The sequence below is a fragment of the Prionailurus bengalensis genome, chromosome A2 (genome assembly GCF_016509475.1).
Source record: "Prionailurus bengalensis isolate Pbe53 chromosome A2, Fcat_Pben_1.1_paternal_pri, whole genome shotgun sequence".
NCBI classification, from domain to species: Eukaryota; Metazoa; Chordata; class Mammalia; order Carnivora; family Felidae; genus Prionailurus; species Prionailurus bengalensis.
Genome location: NC_057348.1, coordinates 14,586,166 through 14,605,148, shown reverse-complemented (window position 1 = coordinate 14,605,148; position 18,983 = coordinate 14,586,166). Strand labels below are relative to the sequence as shown.

The following is an 18,983-nucleotide window of genomic DNA, read 5'->3' as shown; positions in this document are numbered from 1 at the left end:
CAGCTTCTGACATAAAAAATGGAGAGAACATGTGATCCATACCAAGGATGGCTTTCCTTTCCACAGTGGTAACAGCGATTACATCTCTCTGCCTTGGATTGCATCTCTCTGCATCAAGGCGTGTCCCTTCCTAGGTCTGGGAAATCATGTGGGCAAACTGGCTAAGTGACATTCACATCCAAATAGGGAAACAGGAAGTGAGCCAGGTGACTTCACAGGCAGCAAGGAAGGCAGGGCCTCAGTGGTAGTTAGAAAAATGAGGGCCTGGTGGTGCCAGCCTACAGAGACCCCCTATTGGTGTCATGGTCTCGGACAAGGTAGAGTGGCCGCTAACAATGAAGAATGACAGCTGGTTAATTCCAGTGGGAAGGGACCTAAGCGCAAATGTTAAAGTCCTCTGATGGCACTCGATGACAGTGGCAGTTCAGGTGCCCAGAGCAAAGTGCCCTTCCATTATTGCCTTCTAAGATTGTTGGACTGCAAAATCCATTTGGGTTTGCCAAGCACTATGAGGTTCACATATGTGAATTGTTAATCTACTGAAACCTGCATCCTTTAGCAGATCCATTGGAATTCGTCTTGGTTCTCCCAGGGAAAAGATGATAAAAAGTCAGTGTCTGGTTCCAGAGAGAAATAGACACTACCAATTCAAGAGTTTGGCCTGTCACCCTCCTGCTTCCCAAGAGAAAGTCAGGTAGCACCTGAACTATCCAGGCTAGAAAATCTGGAATTAAGTCCAGATGGAGCCCAGGAGCCCTTTCTGCCTGGCTTTTTTAGTCTCTAGATCAAAAACCTGGACTCTAGTAACAAATCTTACCTGATTCTTATTGACGTAATTAAATGGGATTAGTGATAACCCTTTGCTGAAGCAAAAAGTATTGTCTACACCTACATGCCTACAGCCTACAAGACTACTAACCCAAAAGGGTAACTTTCCCAACCAGGAATCAAAGTATTTCTGAGCAGGAGCAAGTTCATTTTAGACATGTGTGGCCACTTTGCATGCAAAGGGAGAAGCCAACTGCTGTGCTAGATGGAAAAGAGTTGCTTTACTGCCGCCAGTGGAGAATGCCCCTTGAGGTTCTGCGGAATCTGAAGGCCTTTAGCATCCCAGACAAGCAGTTACATCTGAGCCTAAAACCCAGGTCAGGGGTTTCACTCGGCTGCATTTCAGAGCCTTCCCTTAACCTCTCTCTTCCTTGAGACAAAACAGTCCTGCGCCCTAGAACTGAAGTGACTCCCTGTCTGCCTCCAAGTGGCATGCATATCACACGTGTAGACCTGGCCTAAATGCTTTCATTCCCTTGCCATTCCTTCCTCCTGTCAGGCTGGTATCTAATCCTGCCACTAAAACCCTTCTCTCAAATTACTGAGAAGTCAGTGATTCCCCTCTTCTCGGTCCGCCTTTTCGCCAACCTCCAGCGTCTAGAGGACACTCCGAACTCCTTGAAATGTCTTTCATGGCTTCTGGGGACCTTGCCTCTTCTGGTCTCCTGCTCAGTCTTCGTGCCAATTTACCTGGAAATTCTGCCAGGCTGCTCCTGTCTTGCTACTCCTCTGTGCCCTCTGTGTTTCTTCAGAGAATGAATCCCTTTGAGGAGTGGAACTCTTAGGAGCTCCCAGATGTGTATTTCCAGTCAGCTTGACTTCCTATCTAGGATCTCCTTCCTTTCTACATGGGATGTGACTCAACCCCAACATCTGAACGTGTTCCAGACAAAATTTGATGTCTTTCTCTTTGATCCATTCTCCGTTCTGTTTTTTCCCCCCAAACAAAAGTTCTCATATATTTATTACCGAACCAACCTACTAGTGCAGAAGCGCAAAGAGGAGAAACATTATTTTCCTAATAAAAACATGTCCACCTGCCCAGAAAGAGTAGTGACCTTTTCAAATGACATGGTAAGATGTTAGTGACCTTGAGACAGTATAACGATGTGTGCCGTCTCACAAGTGACTTGTAGATTCAGTTTGGTTCTTCTCCAATGTCTCTTCTTAGAGTTATACCTGATTTTATCACTAATTGTCATCGAAACCCACTTGGGAATGGGATGAGTCTGCTTTTGTTTCTCAACCAGGAATCCCTTGATCCTGAAAGTCATGTAAGAAGACATGGCGAGGCACAGAGTCAATTACACACACCATAATGGCAGAGAAAAGGGAGAGGGAGCCCTATCCTTTAAGCTAGTTAGCCTTTATCACTCTTTTCTTTTGCACTAACATCACTTTCCAGTGTCCTAGGCTGAAAGCTCTTAAATCTCTGGAGAGTTCTTTTTTTATTTTAAATTTACTTATTTATTTTGAGAGAGAGACAGAGAGAGTGGGTGGGGGAGAGGCAGAGAGGGAGAGAGAGACTCCGAAACAGGCTCCAGGCTCCGAGCTGTCAGCACAGAGCCTGACGCGGGGCTCGAACCCACGGACCGCGAGATCATGACCTGAGCCGGAGTCGGCCGCTCAACCGACTGAGCCATCCAGGCGCCCCCCCCCCGCCCAAAACTTCCATTTTTAAGGAGGCTGGTATTGTATTGCTTTTGTGATTAAGAAGAAGATGTTTCTGAAACTTTCAGCACCGAAGGTTGAATCTTAGCTTGGCATTCAAAGTCCTCCTGTGGCCCTCCCTTCACTCCAGTTTCTCCCTGGGATGCGTCATTCTGGAATGATGCCTCACAGCAGTATCACCTTATCCACACCTTTTCCGTGGTTTCAGTTACTCGTGGGCAAATGATGGTCTGGACGTAGACGATCCTCCTTCTGAGGTATTGTCAGAAGGTCAACAGTAACCCAATGCTGTGTCACAGTCCCTACGTCCTTCACCTCACTTCATCTCATTGTGTATGAATTTTATCGTCTCACATCATCACAAGAGGAAGGGTTAAGTACAATACAATAAAATATTTTGAGAGAATGTGAAAGAGACGCCACATTCACTTAACTTTTATTACATTGTATTGTTATAATTATTCTATTATTAGTTATTGTGCCTTGCTGTGCCTAACTTATAAATTAAACTTTATCATAGGTATGTATATAGAGCAAAATCCATAGTATGTATAGGGTTCAGTACTATCTGTGGTTTCAGGCATCCATTGGGTGTCTTGGGATGTATCCCCCATGGGGATACATTAATCGGCACAAAATGCCCCTCTCTGGACTCCATGGGACATTAGAATGCCTCAAGATATCAATAGGGATTCTACGATTAATTTCTCTGTCAAATTATTTAGTCAGCTACAGGATTTCGCTAAACCTTTACTATTGATAATGGATGTTATTGTGGTATATTGCAAACTTCCTTGACCATGTGATCTGTTTTCTTTTATTCTAAGAACACCCATCAACATCTTGGCGAACTCACAGTCAGTAGAACGTTGGTTATGATTTGAAAAGGGCTGGTTCAGCGTGCTGCCCTTGGCTAAGCCAGCTTTTGCCTCCCTCACTACATCTCCCTCTCTTAGTAGTTGTATGGGGTCAAGGAATAGTGCCCCTTTGGGGAGGGGATACAGCTGAGGTTCAGGGTTTTTTATTCGGCCGGGGTCACAAATAAACAAAACCAGAACCTAGGTCTGAATTCCCATCCTGAAATCTTTGCAATTGTCTGCTGTCTCCCCAAAGTCCTCCCAGCTACCTCAAACTAGAGCCGGGCGTGGTCACAGCTCTTTGGGCTGCAGCATGGAGAGGCAGGAAGGTCCAGAGTGAAGGACGAAATCCCCAACTCCAGCCAGGGCTTTCCACCTGCGGAGGCCATGAGTGTGTTGGTGACTAATGTTTTCTGTTCATAATCCTTTAGTTTTTGTGCATTTAAAAAAAAAATTTTTTTTAACATTTATTTATTTTTGAGACAATGCGAGAGACAGAGTGCAAGCAGCGGAGGGGCAGACAGAGGGGGACACAGAATCTGAAGCTGGCTCCAGGCTCTGAGCTATCAGCCCAGAGCCCGACGCGGGGCTCGAACCGACGAACCATGAGATCATGACCTGAGCCGAAGTCGGACGCTTAATGGACTGAGCCACCCAGGCCTCCCTGTTTCTTTCTTTTTTATCTCTAGTACATAATATATTCCCAGAGAATAGAACCACATTCCTCAATATACACATAATAAATACACACACACAGTTAATCTACCCATGGTCAATTACCTATAAACATTAAATTCTTGAGTCACCCACAATTTCTTAATGCCTCTTCATTTCTCTCCTCTGTGTCCCCTCTTCGCGTAGATAATCCTATGTTGGATATCCCAGAGAAGAAGTTAAGAAATCAGCTAGTCCACCTCCCACATTTCCCAAGTGAGGAGTACGCAGAGAGGGTACAACTTAGCTCAACAACAAAGCAAGGACCAAGCCGCTCTCTGGGCTGAGCCTGACTGAGTCTTAAAGGCCAGAAATCCACTGTACCTTCATGGTCGTTTAAACTCCAGGAGCAGAACCGGCAGCTTGGGGATCCGGGGTTTGGACTCCTGTCTTGGGCGGAATTCGGCAGTCCCCAAGGAGCTCTGAGCACTCAGGAATCATGCCCTAAAGGTCTCACCTGTGCCTTAGCGAAAGAAGTTTCCCTGTCACTGCTGAGCTGCCCCCGTCCTCCATGTTAAGGCCTTTGGGCCAGTCTGTGGGGAAGCAGCCGGCCATCAGGGCTCCCTGCCTTGGCTTCCACCCAGACTGGGCCAGGCTTGTCCTTCCTGTTGCTCAGCCTCTGACACATCTGATCACCAAGGCTCTGGGCTTCTTCATGAGAATTTCCTTCTGGATTGTTGCCGAAGCATAGACAAGAGGGCCGGGAGAAAGAGATTTCCCCCCAGACATGTAAATACTATAGAAACAGATCTGTGCAGCACAGAGTCTCCTCTCTTTCCCCTGCAGACCTACATGGGGCTGGCAGTGGACAGATGGCAAGGTGAGCATTTCAAGGATGGCCTGGCATGAAAGAGGACACGTAGTGCCTCCACCTTAGTTTGTCCTTTTGGTTTTAGTCTTTCAAAAGTTCACTCATTTGTTCAAGGACAAAGGCACCAGGAGGAGGCATCTCTCTCTCTCACTCCAAATTTCAGGCCTCCTGTCTCCTTGCCCACAGGCTGTGACATCAGGCTCTTTCATGTCCCTCCAGGGGGGTTCCAGTCCATATGCAGACATATGAGGCCCACTTTTGATTTTGTGCACACACAGAGGTACAGCCAGTCCATAGGCTCTGATCTCTTAAATTGAAAGCAAGTGGTCTGGCGAGTGATGCTTCTCACCACAGACTCAAGTAACCAACCTCAATTAGTGATTCAGAACTGTCCTGGGGGTGGGGGGTTGGTTCCAGCCTCTAGAATGTTCCTGAAAACGAAGCAGCTTGCTGTCCGCCAGAGAAAGCCCTAGAGGTCCCTGCACTGGGGCCTTCCAAGGAGGGGAGAATTCCTAGGATACTTGGAGCAGGGGTATTTATTTCTACATGTCCTGGGTTGGGAAAGCCTGAACCACAGCTTTTGCCTAGCTTTAGAGACTAACTTACCTTCTTACTAATTTTACTAATCTTACTAATCTAGGAGTTCCCTGGAACCACCTGGTCTTGGAAACCTTCATTCCTGCTCCAGGCGATGCTGAGAGCCAGGAGCTAGGAGCATAGGGAGAGATGGGGTTGGGGTAGGAGCTTCAGTATAAGGCCCAGGTTCCCGATTGGAGTTGTCACCCATCGCTACTCAGAGGCCTGTGATCACCTGTCTGGATGCTGGGGTGAGCGAGTCGAGTGGGAAGGGACAGACTGACAGAGAAGTGAGCGAGGTAATTTCAACTACCGATGATGAGGATGAAAAGTAGTCAAGGGTGTGACACAGTGACTGGCCAAGGCAGGAGCCATGGGCTTGCAAGCAGGTGGATTTGAGCGGAGACCCGGGAAACGAGCCTTCTGGGCAGAGGGGAATAGTAGGTGCCGCCGTCCTGAGGTGGCACCAAGTACGGGACAGAGAGTGGCCGGCATGCCTGTGTGCAGGGATGAGGTGGGAGAGGCTGGGAGGAGGTGAGCTTTTACTCTGATGGGAAGAAGGAACCATCCTGCAAGGCACCGTGAGCTCTGTTTCCCACCAGTAAAATTCTCGTTATTTGGATTCCGTAATCTTCCAGCTCTCTGGTTTCAGGCTTACACTCCCTTTATTCAAAGATCTTATTGAGCCTCCAGGGTGGCCAGACCTAACAAATGAAAACATATGACGCCCAGTTAGATTTGAATGGCAGATCAGTGATGGACAGTCCTTTAGTATAAATCTGAGAATGGGGGCGCCTGGGTGGCGCAGTCGGTTAAGCGTCCGACTTCAGCCAGGTCACGATCTCGCGGTCCGGGAGTTCGAGCCCCGCGTCGGGCTCTGGGCTGATGGCTCAGAGCCTGGAGCCTGTTTCCAATTCTGTCTCCCTCTCTCTCTGCCCCTCCCCCGTTCATGCTCTGTCTCTCTCTGTCCCAAAAATAAATAAACGTTGAAAAAAAAAATTAAATCTGAGAATGGCAGAAATCTGCCATGTGCCAGGCCACCGCTAGGAGTCAGTCCGGGTTCGCGTAGTCCACGCCACGTGACCCCACAGCCTGGTGCCTTTGGGGGAACTGGTCAGATATAAAGGTGAGAATCTGGCGTGCCTTGGGAGAGAGAGATGAACGAGCTTCAAAAATCCACGTTGGCCCCAAGCTGTGAACCTGAATTGCTGATTCTTTTGGGTCCCCCGACTCTTGTTAAATGGCCACACAGCATTCATCGGAATGCCTCTGGTGTTCCCTGCATCACAAACGCGTATCGTGTTGTCTCCCATGTCTCCGATGGATCTAGGTTCTGGCCTTTTTCGCGAGAGTTAAGAGACGGAACGGGAGTGTGTTCAGCGCTCACCCACTGTCCTCACTGGCTGTGATCACCAAGGTAAGGTGTGGGTGTCCTGTAACCGGGCCAACCACAAGTGTGGCCCGTGACCATTTCAGGACACGGTCGGGGAGGGGTAAATAATCCCTGGAAAATAATCTCCTTAAGGTTTTGGGTCCGAGGAGAACTAGATGCCGAGAGGGAGAAACAGATCCTGTGAATGAGGGATTTGGGTGTGGCCCAGCTGGGACTTCCTTCTGTTGGCACCAGAAGGCAGAGGAATGTTCTGGAGGCAGGAAGAACTTCTTCAAGAGATGAATTCCCTTTCCCTTGGGAGGGGGCAGCTCAGGAAACAGTGTGGTAGCTGCTGGGCTGGGTGTTAGGAGCACTTGGATAAGGAACTTGGCACTGAGGCATCTGCTCTGGTTGGTTTGTGGTGATGTCCGGAATGCCCTGACCCCCATCACCTGCTGTTGGCGTCCGCATTATACAAGAGGGGGAGGAGGGTCAGCGACCCCATCTTTGTTATTGTCACTATCCGACCACCCCCCCATGCACATTTGGCCCCGTCTGCGTCATCCCCACCCCCCCTTTGTTTCTGGGAGATAGGTGTAAGTGTGGTGGAGGGGGGGGGAGAAGGACCTGAGGGGACCCAGGGACTTGATCTTTCTTCTGGAAATGGGGGCTCGGCCGCTTTCTCCATCCATCAGTGTCCTCCTGGAGATGGCCCAGCGTCAGCTGTACTCAGGGTGCTGTGGGCGGCAGCCTCTGCTCTTCAGAGTGCCCTAGGAGGGCTGGCAGCCCCAGTGCCCACCCAGTACTCTCTTCTGAGTAGCCGGGCAGGAGGGCCGGTCCACGCCCGCTCCAAGGCAATCCTGGTGTCTGCGTCGCAGAAGTTGAAACGTCGGCCGGCTCTGACTGGCTGGTTGAGGGAGGTCTCCCCTCTGTCCCGTCACTGTGCCTCCCACCTGTCCCCTGGTTTACCATCCTACAGGGTGCTGCTCTCCTCTCTCAAGTGGGACGAGGCTCACTCCTACTTGAGGCCCATTGTCAGACTCCTGGCAGAATGGCCACTCCCTGAGGACAGGGACTTTGCCTGATATGGCTCCTGCTGTGGCCCCAGCACCCAGCAACGAGTAGATACCAAATAAATGTTTGGCAAGTAAATGAGGGAATGGTGTAGCCCTAATACCTGGAGAACCCTGGGGGTCAGCATCCCCGATCCCACAGGATACAGGAGAGGAACTGAGAGCCCCTGTGGGGGAGGCTATTCCACATCCCCGCAAACGAGGACAAGGCCTGGCCTCGCCGGGGACTGGTAACCTCCAGCCCATCCTTCCCAGCTGCAGCCAGACTCCAGTCGGCCCTACCAGGTGGGAACACTGCTCAGGCCACCATGCCCCCTGGTGGCAGAGGATGGAGCAGCCCGAGCTGCCCACAGCAACTGGTGACACATGCAGATGAAGACAGAGTGGGAGATACACTTCCGGTTCAAAGTGATACTTCTGAGCAGTTTGTACTTAACCCTTTAGGGGAGCATGTGCGAGCAGAGCTCTACGGCAGCAGAACTTGTTCGGGACCACACACTCGCTCTGGACCGAGTCTGCCTGATTCCATGGATGCACACGGAGCTTGGATTCCATGTGGCACAGACGCTACGTGTACGGATTCGTGGTTAGGAAGGACACTCAAAGCAAAACAAACACACGCTGACGAAGTGGCCCGTCTCTAGAGAGCTGTGTTTCGGACAGCTTTTCAGCGTCTCTGAGACGGGGATGGGGCAGACGGTGCTCTCTCGCTCACAAACTCCTAATCTAGCGTAAGAACACTGTGATTTAAAAAAAATGACGTTCGTTGTAGCAGCTGTTAATGTACTGGGAGTCTTGTATTTCTCACACAGCAACGCTACAATAGTCTTTTGAACTCTTTTCTGATCCTTGAAAAAGTACCCAAAATATCAAAGGTAGTAAGGAAGTCAAAATAACACGGAATTTTCTCGTCCAATTGCGTTGTAGGCTCACTTCGTGAGCATGACTTTGGGGTGAAGTAAGCTTTTAAACTCTTCGGCAATGCTCCTCCTCCCCTTCCCCTGGCCCTCTGGGGCTCGGAAGCAGCACTTAGAGGGGATGGGGGATGAGGGAGTGGAGCTCCCTCGCCCCCCAGCCCGTCCCTTGACCCAGGTGGAGTGGACAGCCCACCCTCCTCTGAACCCAGTAGCACTTTGGCCTCTTGTATCCGGTTGACAACTTTGAGCTGACTGGGGTTTACCAACATCGTTCAAATCAAGGAAGCCATGTCAGATGCTGGACAGACGGGACCATAGACGCAGGGCTGCCTGCCTCTCCTTGAAGAGCCTTCTTTGTGGGGGAACGTCAACCTGACACACTCAGCTAGGTCAAAGGGGGAAGCCAACATACACTGTGAGCGTTTCAATTCCCAGAACCCCCAGTGCGCATTGGCCTGGGGGTGTGAAGTTCATACCTCCTGCCGTATAGTAGGGTCCTGTTGGCATTTCTGGGGGGTGGGGGCGACCCAGGTACAGGGACGGAGCATGCTGACACCCACAGACAACGTAGGCAGGTGTCCACAGTGGCACCTGCCAGTCCTGCCTGTGCTCTTCCTCTGGGGCTGTCCTGTGGACTTGTTGACATGTGCCAGGCCCGAACTGGGACACTCCTGGCTGATGCCGGGCTGCTGAGCGGAGCAGCCGCAGGGAGAGTGCCCCTGGCATGGGGACAGGTGGGAGCAAGCGCAGAATGTTCCAGGATCATTCAGGGAGGAGGCTGGACAATATCCAGGTGGGAGATGTGACTGTGACTTGGGGACGGGCGGTGGAGATGGCCAGAAATGGGTGGAGTGACAGGCAGGATGTCTGAGGACCGGGGTGTGTGTGGAAGGACAACTAGTGACCCCCTACCCTGGCCACTCAGTGCTTGGGCCAGCTGCCCTCGCCATCCGCTGGCCTCTGTGAGGCCCACTCCTGTCCTCCCCCTCCTCCCGTGACCGCTTCCTGGGTGTGTCGGTCATCCACGTCCCAAGTGTGTCCTTCACCCCCGCAGAACTTCTCCACACCGTGTCCGTTTGTGCTGACCAGTTTTGCTGACGGGAGCCTGCCTGGCTTTACCTGAGAGGTTCCCCCCAAATCTAGGACTCCAGCAGCCATTCTTTGTTCATCGTTATCTGGCAATTTGGGGAAAATTCTCTGGGAAGTGGTTTATTCAACCAGGGCGTTGTGCTGCAGCCCCCAGATGAGCCTACTTCCCGTGAAACAGTGGCCATCTCGGGACCGGCTTGCTAGTCGCCTGTGATTCACTCCCAGCTGGTGGCCACGTGTCTGCTGGCGGGTAGTTTTGTCACCTGGTGGATTTGTGGCTGTGCTCTGGTTGGGTGGGCTCAGGTTGTGATTCCTGCAGAGAGGCTGGGAGGCTCAAGGTGGAACAAAACGACGTCCAAGCCAACGATAGGGCAGGCAGAGTCCACCCCAAGTGACAAAGCCATTTATGGCTGGGTTGTTGGGGATGGAGCAGAGGGGGGCAGGCGTCAACAATGGGGGTGGTGGGGCCACCGTGCTGCAGTGGGGAGTTCTTCCTGGCAGGGCTGTGTGGAGTCACTGACACACCTAGTGGCCCGTGGTCCTGCCTTGGGACCATGGCCCAAAAGAAAGCTCAGACATGCTCCTAGGAGCGAGCAGTTGAGACCACCTTGGTGTTACTGGGGGGCATAGTGATGAGACCAACACGAGGGCCTTGACACAGTGTGGGTGGCAGCCAGGCACCATCCCTGCATGTTAAGAACAAGACACGACCCAAGAAAATCAAAAACACATGTTGAAACAAAAATGTGTAGGGGACATCCACAACAGCAGCACTCCTCAAGAGTCACAAGGAAGAAGCAACCCAAACACCTATCGACGGACGGATGGATAAACAAACCGGTCCATCCATACAGTGGAATATTATTCAGCTTTAAGGAATGAAATTCTGGCTCATGCTACAATGTGGACGAACCTTGAAGATATGTTGGGTGGAAGAAGCCAGACACAAAAGGCCACGTGTGTGATCCCATTTATATGAAATGTCCAGAACAGGCAAATCCAGAGACAGAAAGCAGATTAGTGGCTGCCAGGGGTTGCGGGAGGGGGAATGGGATTGAGAGTTAATGGGGACAGTATTTCCTTTTGAGGGGATAAAAACGTTCTTGAACTAGACAAGTGTTGGTTGTACAACACCGTGAATGTACTTAGTGCCATTGAATTGTACACATTAAATGGCTAATTTTATGTGACTTTCATGTCAAAAAAGAGAAGAAAAATTGAAAAACAAAGAACAATCCCAAACCCTGTGTTTTCTAAGAACACAGGAAATAGGACACTAGGTGAATAAGCAAGTGCGTCTGTGGTAAGAGCCAGGGAGGCACAGGCAGCGCTGTGGACCAAATATTTGATGTCTATGGGGTCCCCTCTCCTCCAGGTGGGGCTGTTCTGGAGTAACATCATCGGTAGAAGAGAAGACTCAGGTTTCCACTAGGTCCTCCAGTCCAGGGGATGGGGCTTTGCATCCTCACACCTGTTGGTTAGCAGAACTCCCCGATGCCCACTCGTCTAGTGGCCCTGCTAGCCCGGCCAGAGGGTGAGAGCCCATCTCTGGAGTAGTGCACACAAGGGACAGATAACACGACAAAGACAAAGCAAGTGATGGCTCCTGCAAATTATTTTACTTTGAATATATAGGAAAAGAAATCCAAAAACGGGAAGCTATGTTCTATGGTTACGTCTTTTAAACAATGTTTTGTATTTACAAAAACTTTTTTCCTGATTAAAAGCACCAGCTGAAGTTACAGGCTGCTAAAACCAGAAGATATTACAAACCCATTAAAAGACATTATGCCAAACATACTTCTTAAAAACCCTTAACAGAACAGAGACAATGCAATCAACAAATGCGACCCACTGCACCAGGCAGCCCTTATCTGATTTCCTTGCCAGTGTTCCCAATAAGTGGGGTGGAGTTCTTACCCCAGGGAGAGGACCCTCGCTTCACCCATGGGTGACTGCAAAGACCCAGCAGTGGGGAGGCAGCAGCGTGTGTACCTGGAACCCAGCATCTCCTGGACCAGCCCCCAGACCCTGAGGACCACAGGAGGGAGTGGAAGGGGCACACAAGAGTCTGGCCAGCTTTCAGTAATTTACCTGCCAACAGGAATCTTTCTGCTGCTCCCTCCCTTGCACCGCTGTGCACGGAAAGGCTTGGGACTTTTCACTTATCTATTTTTTCTGAATACTTAGCTATGAGTGTGTAAGGTCTCCCTGGGTGATCACTTGCTGCCTGTCTTAAATTCTTATGATTGAGTGAAAAACTGAGAGGCACTCAATTCGGATTCACAAGAAAGTACTATGACAGCTTTATGTAACCAAAAGATGCTACAGCAAAGGGAAAGTTCAAAGCTTGCACGCGCATAAATGCAGGTACACGCAGTCTGGCTTCCATAAAGCTAGAGTGGAATATTAAACATGGAGTACTGAATTCTTAGCTGTAAACATAAAAACTTATCCTTAACTTTACATGAACATAGATAACAGGGTGGTCATTAAACATACTTTAACATCAGAACAGATGTTAAGTTTTGAGGTTCTTATTTCAACTGCTCTACATAAAAAAATGCCCTAGAAGCAAAGAAAGGCTTAAATAAATATGAAGAGACAAACATGTACAGTGTGATTGAAGAAGTAATGAGGGTCTGGAGAGGTCATACAGTGCGGGGTCCAGGCCAACAGGGGCAGCTCATGGTAAGAGGGGGCTCTGTCCCTTGGGTGGAGGGGAGGGCCTAGAGGGTACCCTTGAGGGGGGAGGAAGACAGGACAGGACAACTTGTGGCCACATGTCATACCCTCTTTTGTAGGCCTCATGGGCCCGGGAGGGTCAGCCAAAAAGGGGGCCCTGAGCAGCATGGGACAGTGCTAGGCTCTCCTGAGTGATCCAGGATGCCACAGAGATGGTGGGTCCTTATAGGACAAGTCCCGGCCAGCCCATGCCTCCAATCAGCAGTTCACTTTGCATGCCTGTCACTGGCTTCCCACGTGGGCAGCAAGGGCCTGATGCTGGCCTGGTAAGGGCAGTGGCCCAGCGCAGGGAGGTCTGCTGACAGCCCTGCTTGTGGCTAAGGCACACCCAGGCCTCAGGGCCTGAGCAGCTGACCTGAGTGATCCCAGTGTTCCTTCTGTCAGACACTGAGGCTTCGAGAAGCAGCCCTCACAGTGCAAGGGTAACAAGATGCAAACTAACAAGCCACCCTGACTAGCAAGACCACTCACCATTCCTCTGGGGAGACGCTTCGAGGCACCGCTTCCAGGCACCGGAAGCTGGAGGAGGTGGCTATCTCGACTGCCCCCAATGCCACCATCACCGCTGGGGTACCTCCTCGACTATCCCAAGAGGAGCACAGAACTGAGCACGGTTGTCTGAGCCTGGCAGAGCCTCTTGGGGTCCAGCTCAGGAAGAGGTTTCAATGCTGTCCCAAGACCCAAGGCAGGCAGGTCACCTCATCCTCCCTCCTGAGAGCAGGGCGAGGGACCAGGGGAACCGCTGTCTGCTCGCAAGCTGAGCTCCAGGCGTCTGCGGACACCACAGAGCTGCCAGGAAGCAAGGCCCTTCTTCCCTTCCCCTTCCCTTCCCCCTGAGGTGGGCTAAGGAGGGTCCCCTCCCTTCTCCTCTGCTTCCTGCCCAGCAGCATGGATGCTGACGGGGGAAGGTAGCTGATGCACACATTAAGAGTCTCAGCCCCCAGCTCCAGCTCTGTGAATCACCACACACGCACGCACACACACACACACACACGCACACCCGTGTCTACAAGAATGTGCTCCTCCATGGCTGGACACTGAATCCAGTCAAGGTACAGATGTTTGGAAGCCGAGCTCCTGGGTCCCCCAGGGTTCCCAATCAGAGGCCCTGGCTGTCAGATGGGGGCGGAGAGGACACTGGACAGAAAGGCAAGCTGGGAAAAGTGTCATGGTGGGATGTGCATTTTTGTCCCTGACACATGCCATTACTTCTTCCCTCCAATTTTGGGGCAGAAACTGGCGTTTTGCCTCTGGGCTCTGGAAGTTGCTGTGAGCAGAGGAAACACTCCAGCCAGGCACGGAGGCCCAGGCGATGGAAGTCATGTGGCAATGCACCAGTGGTACCACCCACCCTGGCAACTGGCACCCCAGTCCCCTGCCCAGACACGTTCCCTTAAAGGCGTGACTCAGACGTGGAAGCAGAACTGGCAATTCAAGTCCACTTTAAAAGATGGCTCTGGAAAGTTGGCTCCAACATCCCACCTGCAAGCCTCAGCACTGGGGGTCTTGTTACACGGTGGGAATGGCTGGCCAGCCCCCTTCCTGGGAGGGCGGAATCAGCACCGCACACTCCATAGGGACTTGGAAGCTCTGGAGACAGTCAGGAAGGAAGCCTGGGGACACACACTCCAGCACACCTCCAAGGAAAGCTCAAGTGCCATCTGGAAGGAAGTAGGGGACACACTGGACCCCACAGAGTCCCCGAGAAGCTGGGTGGCTCCCTTCAGGAGCCTCACAGGAGGCTGGCCAGGCTCGTATTGGGTCCATTCTGAGCTTGGAACTGCACAGGAGGTGGGCCATCCGTCCACTGCAGAGAGGAGAGAACACACGGGCGAGGAGCAGGGGTGTAATGGGCTGCGTGTCTGCCCTGGACTGCTGCCCTCTTTGGGCTGGTCACCCAGCCAGGGCCCTCTGTCCTCCACACGTGAGTCAGCGGAGCCCCTGGGAAGCACCCTACATCACCCACTTGGGTGACTGGTGCTGTCTTTCTGATCTGAGGGGGCTCCTGAGGTGAGGCTGAGTTAGGGATTATTGGGAGACGTGCAAGGAGATGGCAGCCAAGCGTGTAACGTCCCTCCTCAGGGAACAAGCCCCCTGGGTGCTTCAGGCCGGGTAAGTAGGACCCGAGGAGCCAACCAGCACCCCCATCTTGCCTCCCCAAACCCAGTGCCTATACCGTGATGAGGTTGTGTTCAGGGAGACTGCAGGCCTCAATGTGGTCCTGGAGCAGCTGCTGCGAGAAGTTCTGATGCATCTGGGCTGCTTCATGGGCGTCTATGGCATTCCCACAGGCCTTGTTCAGGTCTAAGGGTGGGACACACACACAGGGTAGATTCATCTTGCCCTGTCACCACCCCCATGTCCTCCCTTTGGGTGTGGGTAGAGCCCTCAGGTCGAACCAGTAGGTTCCTATGTACCTGGCAGGTCACCTGCCCTGAGCCCTGTCTCGGGATCCGCAAGCCCACCTGCCAACAGTCTTCACACATGCCCTTCTGAGTTCCTGAGTCATGTTCTTGGAGGTGGGTGAGCAGTGTGGCCCACATGGACAGACACAAGGGCTGGTTGGGCAGTGAAAGCTCTTAGGGCTCCCTGTGGATATTGGGCCTCCCGGGGAGGGCGTGGCCAACCCTCAGGCACACAGGAACTCACTAGAGCAGGGAACCCAACACCCACTTCTGAGGCAGGAGGACTGAATAGGCCCACAGAGCCCACTGCAGACAGGAGCAGCTCGTCATCTGTCTCTTCCAGGGGGCCCTGGGTGAGTCTCTGGACTTTAATAGCACAATCTGTAAACAGGGGAGCAGCAGTAACAACGCTGATGGCTGCTGAGAGCCCACTGGGCACCCAGAGCACCCTGGCCAGTACTGTCTGACGGACGACTGACACAGCCATTCAGGGGGAAGGAAACCAAGAATGAGGGGTAGGGCTTACAGCCCGATTCTTCACCCAGACTCCAAGAAACGGCTTTATGGAGAGACTGAACCGATCCTGTGTTGAGCCCAGTGCCTGCTGCCCCCAAACAGGATCTCCTGTGGAGCCTGAGTATATGCTGGAATTGGGGCTGTGCCCTGTAGAGACCCAGTCTAAGCAGAAGCTAAACAGGGCTTACCCGGTATCTTCTAGGCTTGAGCTCTCCCCAGTGGCCCTGATCTCTGGGAAGGGCTGGCTGTTGTACTCACCTCTCAGCAGGGCTGATGACCACAGCTGCACGGACATGTCTGGGATCTTGCTAGCCAGCTGCATGGCAGGCACCACCATGTTGTTACTCTCCTGTTGATCAAGAGCAACCAGGGAAGGGAGTGGGGGCTGGGGCCAGCAGCAAGGACAGCCTAGGACCCACCCATCACCCCCAGCCCAGGCTGTGCCCTCTTCCTGCTGACTGGCAAGCAAGCTCCTACTCCTACTTCAGGGCCCATTTCAAGTGACCTCTGAAGTACTCTTCTTCTTCTTCTTCTTCTTCTTCTTCTTTTTTTTTTTTTTTCAGAGAGAGAGAGAAAGGGAAGAAGGGCAGAGGGGCGATCTCAAGCAGGTGCCATGCTCAGCGCATAGTCCAAGGCAGGGCTCAATCCCACAACCCTGGGATCACGACCTGAGTCACAATCAAGAGTTGGACACTCAACTAACCAAGAATGAAGTACTCTTCAACACCTCAGGAAAAAATAAACTGCCCTCACTCTTCAACCCTGCATCTACTTCCTCACTGGGGCACTGTTGACTATGGACAAATCTACATGCTTTTGTCTTTCTCACTAGAACAAAAGGCACTGGCAGCAGTCAGCTCTGGACCCAGATCAGGAGCCGACTAGAAATGCACATTCAGAGGTCCCAGGGCATGGGAGGAGGAAGCAGTCTGCTCTGGTGGGAGTGATGAGGACCAAAAGGATAAAGGAGGAAGGGAGGTTTCTCTGCTACATACAAGTCCACTCTTGTGGGAGGCTACCTGACACGCGGGGCTGTGGGACACCAGGGTATGTTAACTCTCCAACTCTGACTGAGTGGCTGTACAACGCCACCCCCGCCCCCCTCAATGCCCAGCATGTGCTGAGAGTGGACAGGGGGCCATAAACACCCATACCTGACCCCAGGGTGACTGGTACCACTGCTCTGACCCCCCTCAGCCTAGGGACCACAAGCTCTGCTGGCCTGAATGCTGGATTCAAGGTGACATGGGAGAACTCCCTACTTAACAGCTGCTGACAGACAGTTGCCATATAGCCAAGAGACCTACAAATCATCAAAAGCAACTCCTGAAGCCTAGCTTCAGCACAGACATGATCGGGTGAGACACGCCTCCTTACAGACACAAAAGCCCAATGACTTCACACTGTCCCATGGTTGGTACCTCAAAGATGAAGTTCAGGTGGGTCTGAAAGCTTTTCAAAACTGAATGAAGTCCTTCTAAGACCTCAGAATGCACAACAGAAGACAAAAAAACTACTGTATTCCTTTAGGCCTGGGGTTGGGCCTCTGTTTGGAAGCTGCCAGAAGGAGAGTACCCGTTGGCTCTCCTGGGCAAGCTCCCCCATGTCAGCTTGTGGCCCCACAGAATCTGGTATGAAAATGTGTGATTCTGACAGGTACTCTGTGTGAAGCTGCTCATGAACTCATGATGCCTGTGGACACTCTAGGCTGGCAGGCACAGGTAGAGTTGGCTGTGTCTGGGTGTGTCTCCTTCAGACCTGGAACCACTTGAAGCCAAGCTTGGGTCTAAGGGTCCTTGGGGGTCCCATGTCACTCCACATAGGCCCAGACACACAGGGAGCAGCGGAGGTTCCTAAAAAAGTTCTATAAGATGCCCCAGGATTGCCCCAAACATGAACCAGAGCTGCAGCTGAAAAGCTGCTTTGCTTACCCTGCCTCATTCAAGGTGGCTTCTGGAGACTTCTAGACAAATGAGAGCCAGTGAGGTCTGGTTCTAAGCCTGGGTCTGCAGTTTGGGACTGTGTGACCTTAATCTCCCCATCTGGAAAACGGGGTAATCACACACCGGGGTAATCACCACACTGAGACGTGAGGTGGGCAGCCCACACTCAGCAGTGCCTCATGTTGAACTTGTTCCCCACGTGGCCCCTAAACACACACCAAGCCACTGTTCTGTGTGCTCAGAGGCTGAGGAATAGGCAGACAGGGTATTCAAGATGGAGCAGAGTTGCACTCTGAAGGGAGAACCCAAAGCTTGTCCTCTTCCTTTGGAGGTGGTGACGTCCCCAGTGTTCAGGCCATGGCCACCAGGACCTGAGCTGCAGGGCCACAGCAAGTGCTTGTCATACGATTGTGGGGAGTGGGATGGGCCAAGGTTGTTAAAAATGCTCATTCTTAGGGAGCTCTAGGGTTTGATCAGAGGAACCCCTATGGGCCAAGACACATACCCTGTGTTAGCTAAAGTGAGGCTAACTAAACTACGAAGCAGATGCTGCTTCAAAATTCTTGTGGCCGTGAAGAAAACTCTCACCCAATGGTACAGAAAAAGACAAGATATCAAATTATGAAACAGCCTAAAAAACAAAACATATGCGTAGGCAGAGGCAGCTGGAAACAGCTAGAAGACAGAAGACATGCAATCACTTCCTTCTTTGCTTCTCAGACTTTCTATCACGAACAGGTCACATTAGATGACATGAACAAATACCATCTTAAAAAAACTAATCGCCTCATGAGGTCTACAGGTAAGAGGAAGTGACGATGTACACCCCAGATACTCCATCTGACTCAGACACTTAGAGTTGGCTGATCCCACTGGGGACCAGTCCCCAGGAGGCCATTCTAGGTAAGAATGAAAACATGGGGTGCCCTAGGCAAAACGGAGCCTAAGGTATCTGGCTGAGATGTCCACCCCCAGGTATTACCATACAGAAGGGAAACGTGCCCTCAGCCCTGCCAGCTCTGGACAGCCCATAGGGCTCTGACTAACCACTGCCTCTGCTTAACCACTGCCTGCATATGGCACTGGGCACATCTGTCTCACAGACCCACCTTTCAGGGATCCAAAGCTCCCCCAGCCCTGCTTCCCATGGTGCCAAGGTGCCCCTTCCTTCACAGAGCCTCGTGGAGCAGTGGGGAGTGGGCGGGTTACTGAGATAAAATCATGGAGGAGCACAGGATGCAAAGTGCTGCTGGGTGGTAGTCCGTAAGCACCGTGCCAGCCCCCAGCCTCTTGCCCCAGCCCCGGACACTCACTCTGTGGTTCCCCAACACATAGAAGATGTGGCCCAGAAGCACCAGGGAGCAGGCTGTGAGCCGGTTCAGGTCCTCTGCGTTGGACATCTTCAGAGTTTCTCGAAGAAATCGCCTATGCAAAAACAGATGCTAAAGCCCCATGGGGATGCCTCA

The 18,983-nt window shown here is 51.9% G+C and overlaps 1 protein-coding gene across 3 annotated transcripts in view; it reads right to left on the bottom strand.

The window, feature by feature from the left end:
• Window positions 1-11,505: 11,505 nt before the first annotated feature.
• MAU2 (MAU2 sister chromatid cohesion factor) overlaps window positions 11,506-18,983 on the bottom strand; it is a 30,364-nt gene continuing 22,886 nt past the window's right edge. For all 3 annotated transcript variants that reach the window (XM_043587167.1, XM_043587168.1, XM_043587169.1), the window contains exons 16-19: window positions 18,831-18,942; window positions 15,833-15,923; window positions 14,830-14,957; window positions 11,506-14,460 (exon numbers count right to left, since the gene is read on the bottom strand). In XM_043587167.1, coding sequence (XP_043443102.1) covers window positions 14,386-14,460; window positions 14,830-14,957; window positions 15,833-15,923; window positions 18,831-18,942 — 406 coding nt within the window. In that variant the 3' untranslated portion in view covers window positions 11,506-14,385. The remainder of the gene's footprint in view (window positions 14,461-14,829; window positions 14,958-15,832; window positions 15,924-18,830; window positions 18,943-18,983) is intronic.